Source organism: Arachis hypogaea, chromosome 9 (genome assembly GCF_003086295.3).
Source record: "Arachis hypogaea cultivar Tifrunner chromosome 9, arahy.Tifrunner.gnm2.J5K5, whole genome shotgun sequence".
In the NCBI taxonomy this organism is placed as follows: domain Eukaryota; kingdom Viridiplantae; phylum Streptophyta; class Magnoliopsida; order Fabales; family Fabaceae; genus Arachis; species Arachis hypogaea.
Window position 1 is genome coordinate 70,307,162 of NC_092044.1, and position 4,791 is coordinate 70,311,952.

The window sequence follows — 4,791 nt, forward strand, 5'->3', positions numbered from 1 at the left end:
ATATTTAAGTAAAATTCATTAATATAGGCTAAAAAAATAATAAAATTGTTTTAATCTCTATAACTAAAAAATACAATAATATATTCTGTACAATAAATTTTTATTACGAAAACCTTTTCAAGTTAAAAATAATAGCTATTAATAAGCATGTAACAACAAATTTTTTTACTCAAACAAATATTTGATCGGAAAGTAGTTCGAATTTTACACTAGTTATTTGTTAAAATGCATAACAGTATTGTTGTGATCCAAACCCAAAAAAAAAAAAGAAAAAAAAGTGACCTAGTAACATTTTAGCTGAACCTGCATGTCGTCTTGGTAAACAAGCTACTGTATCTAAGCTAACAGACGTTGACCTACCTACAAATAATAATAATACGATTTTAGGTGTGACGTCACAACCGCAAAACCAATTTTTTCGGGCTTACAGTGGATTGGCTTCAGGAGAAGGCTCAATCCTGCCCATCATATACATGGCGGGCTTTGCAAACCCATCATCTTCATCATGATACGCATAAGCAAACCCACCGTGCCTCGTCAAATCCATACCCGCCGTCTCATCTTCCCTCGATATCCTCAACAGGTTCATCTTTTGAAGCCCGTAAAACAGCGGCAGCATCGTTGCCGTCACCCACCCGCTAACTACTAGAATTTCGATCAACTGCGCAGCCAGCAGCTTCCCTCCGCCGCCCATCAACAGCCCGTAAGGCCTCTCCGATCCGTACACCTCTGCCACGTATTTCTTAGTTGCAAATAACCCCGTGAATAGCACTCCCCATGCACCACACCCTCCGTGGAGCTGCGTCGCCTCCAATGGATCATCAAACTTCACCTATGTTGTCCAGTTACAAATATAAGCACTATCTATAGTAGAACGTTGTATATATACATTATTCGTGTGTGTATTTTTTTTTTATCAGAATGTTAAGTTGTCATTATTTTTAGTATAAAAATATATTGCTAAACCAATCATCTAAAGTTATTTTATTCAATTTAATATCTATAATAACAGGGATATAGAAATAATATAATTTTTATCTAATAGTTAGTCAATAATATTTAAAAACATTAATTAAAATTATGATTTATAGACTAAAAGTATGAGTGGACTACTAATTGAAAATGTTAGCTAGTATAAATTAAAATTGTTGATGCTTAATTTTTTTATTTTTGATTTCATATATGTAATATCTTTATTACATATTTACTATATCTAAATTTACTCATTTATTTCAGTAATAATTAAAGATTATAAAATAAAAAATATTTTCTTTGAATTTATTTTTATATTCTGCCTAATATTTTTTAAATATAAAGTTGATTAGTATTAATTTTAATGTAAGATTAAAATAAAAAATTAACCGAAAGAGTGACTTAGACGTTAACAATGTTATTGTCGAGTAATATCTTTTTTTGTGTTAGAAAAACATAATCCAATTTTTTTTAACACTTTTCTCAATCTTCTCTATATAAAAAAATTCAAAAATATCCAAAACAAAAAAACAATTATTACGTATCAAATGTTATTAATTCTTTAATATTCTTTGTCTATTTTCACGAGGAACAAAGCGATTTCTGTCTAAAAAAATGACACTTCAATTCTCAACTTTTTTATTTTGAGACAATACAATTCCTCTGTTTAAAAAATTTATTTAAATAATAATAAAAATTAGTTTTGTGAGAGTTTTATTTATATTTTGTGGGGGTTTTAAACCTCCACAAACTATTAATAAGTTTATTTTTGAAAAATTTCTTCACCAATGGTAGTTAAGTGAAGAAAAACTATCAATAAAAATGATGCCACAAAAAAATAGTAATTGTAGTACAAATACTTTTTAAAAGAAGAAAAAATAAAAAAAAGAGAACTTTAATGTTGATAATATTGGTATTAGTGATTATGACGGTAGAGGAGATAATGATGATGATAAATCAATAAAAATAATAGAAGTAGGAGCCATAATAATGAGGATGAAGAAGGTAATAGTAATAGTGGTAGTAATTAGCTATATTATTGAAAATAATTTTGTGAAGCTTTAAAACCCTCACAAAATATAAATAAAACCCCCACAAAATTAATTTTTATTATTATTTAAATAATTTTTTTTAACAAAGAGATCGTATTGTCCCAAAATAAAAAGATGAGAGTCAAAGTGTCCTTTTTTTTTAAAGGAATCACTTTGTCCTTCATAAAAATAGACAAGGATTAAACTGGTATTTACTCAATTATTTATGTTAAATTTAATGATGAAAATGAGATAATAATAAATTCATTTCAAATATTTTTAGGCTAAAATAGAATTAAAATAAGACATGTAAAACTTTTTAAAATTGAAATAAAATGTATAAAACGTTAGAAACTAATGAATTGAAAATTGGGGTAAACATTAATACCAAGATAATATTTTACCCGATTTTATCAGAATATTAACTTTTGATAACATATAGTTCACGAGTATAGTAATAAATAAACTAAACATTAAGACTGGTAAAAAAGAGAAATTCAAAAGATAGTGAAAAACAAATCATTTTTGTTTTCAGCAACAACCATATAAAATAGTTAAACACGTCTTTTTAACAAAAGCTCGCCAATAATTAGTTGGCTAATATTATATATGTATTTAATTGCAAAGTTTTTTTTTTAATATAGCTTTCTAAAATTATTTTTTTCATCTTAAATTTTAAATTATATTTTTTAAAGTAAAAACATATAATTTATTTTTATTATGTGAAGTTGATAGGTTAATTTTACATGAAAACAATTTCATATTAAAAAAAATAAAAAAATTATTTTTAAAAAATATTAAATATTATCTATTAAAAAATTAATTATTTGTACTTATACAAGTATAAGGTAGAACGCTCTACCTTTGCCGCCAACATGTTGAGCCCAATGAGTACCCACGCCGCAACAAAGCCGCACACAATCGCCGCCCATGGCTCAACGACAGAGCACCCGGACGTTATGGCAGCGAAACCAGCAAGCAAACCGTTACACACATCGATGACGTTCCAGTGTCCAACCAATAACCGTTTACTGAACAAAGTAGTTAGGGCCGCAGTGCAACCAGCCAATGTAGTAGTGACAGCTGTCCTCCCTATCGCGCTCCATTGTCCATAATACACGCTACTTTTACCGTAGCTTTTCGCAATGGTTAGAAAGGAGCCTGGATTGAAACCGTACCAACCGAACCATAACATAAACGAACCTAGCACAACTAGGGAAGCGCTGTGGCCTCGAAGGGCCACCGAACGGCCACTTCTGTCAAAGCGACCTATGCGTGGTCCTTCAATCAAGGCTCCCCATAGGCCGGCAACTCCGCCGACCATGTGGACGACTCCAGATCCGGCAAAATCAATTACGCCAGATCCAAAGAGGAGGCTTCTATTGGTTCTGGTCGGGCTGGCCCACCCATCAGACGACCAAAACCAATGAGAGACGATAGGGTAGACGAAGCCGGTTAGGAACGAGGAGTATATAAGGTAAGCGACGAACTGCGTTCTCTCGGCGATGGAGCCGCTAGTTATGCCGGCTGCGGCGATGGCGAAGGCCCACTGGTAGAGAAAGAAGCTGTAGTCGGCGGAGGGAGAGGGGAAGTCGCTGAGACCGAAGGAGTGGCGACCGATGAAGCCGTTGGAGGGGCCCCCGAAGGCAAAGGCATAGCCGAAGAGGTAGTAGGAGAGGCCGCCGGCGGCTGCGTCAAGAACATTGGTAAGCATGATGTTCATGGTGTTTTTGGCGCGGACGGAGCCGGCGCAGAGCATGGCGAAGCCGAGCTGCATGGCGAAGACTAGGTACGCAGAGAAGAGGAGGTAGGTGTTGTCGACGGCGTAGGTGGTGTCGGTGAGCTTCTGGTTAATAGCGTCCAGCTGGCCGCAGATGAAGTTTGCGGCCGTTGTGTTGACGTTGGCCAAACCGCCTAAGAGAGCGGCTGCGCAAGACTGAGAGGCCATTATTTTGTAAGTGTTTTTTTTATATTTTTTGAGTAATATGAATTTCAGATAAGGAGTTGAAGGTGCGTATTTATATATGAGGTTTGAGGTTTGAGGGAAGGGTGAGTGTAGAGTGGACCAGTACGAACTCGGGGTTGTTTTTTTTCATTTATATTATCTCTCGGTTTGTGCTGAGGTTCAACCATTTAGTCGGTGGTTGTGATTGCAGCACATGGAATCTATTGGTATTGTAATGAATATATGAAGCGGATTATTAGAGAAATAACGATCATTTTAAATAATATAAATAATCAAATAAAAATATATTATACTTTTAAATTAATTATTAAATTTTAATATTAAAATAATTATTCATATATTTAATAAAATAAATATTTAATATATCTATTATTAATATTATTTAATATTTTTATTATCTATTTATATTTTTTCATATATAAATCTTTTATTTTAGGATTCAAATTCATTGGCTGTTACGTCACATGCATTTCTTGTCCCCGTGTATGCTCTCGTATCACTTTCTTAATTTTGTGGACTAATTTTTATAGAAATGGATGGAAATTATGTGTTATTCAAGACAATAGTTAGTTTTTTTTTTTTGGTGACTAGACAATAGTTAGTTTGTGTGTTTTTTATTATGTATTGTAATTTTTTTAAATTATAATTAATAAATTAGACCATTTAATTTGAGTAATAATAAAATTTGTAAAAGAATTGGATGATCAGATTTTATGAAGGCTGAATTTTAAAATTTGAGAACTTATAAATCGAAAGATTTGATTTTATAAAATATAATTTTTAATTTTTTTATTTATAAATATGAGAATCTAATTTAAATTT

The 4,791-nt window shown here is 32.1% G+C and overlaps 1 protein-coding gene across 1 annotated transcript; it reads right to left on the minus strand.

The window, feature by feature from the left end:
• Window positions 1–291: 291 nt before the first annotated feature.
• Window positions 292–4,210, minus strand: LOC112711020 (ammonium transporter 1 member 2). Its single transcript, XM_025763548.3, has 2 exons — window positions 2,866–4,210; window positions 292–832 (listed from the first exon to the last, which is right to left on the minus strand). Exons 1-2 carry the CDS (start codon window positions 3,949–3,951, stop codon window positions 425–427), a joined length of 1,494 nt encoding a protein of 497 aa, XP_025619333.1. The 5' UTR covers window positions 3,952–4,210; the 3' UTR covers window positions 292–424.
• Window positions 4,211–4,791: the final 581 nt, after the last annotated feature.

What these genes read in the sequence shown, in the direction of transcription:
- LOC112711020 (XM_025763548.3), bottom strand. Translation starts at nt 3,951, where the DNA reads ATGGCCTCTCAGTCTTGCGCAGCCGCTCTCTTAGGCGGTTTGGCCAAC. An exon ending in TCAACATGTTGGCGGCAAAG is followed by an intron (nt 833 to 2,865) that starts GTAGAGCGTTCT and finishes TGGACAACATAG; the next exon opens with GTGAAGTTTGATGATCCATT.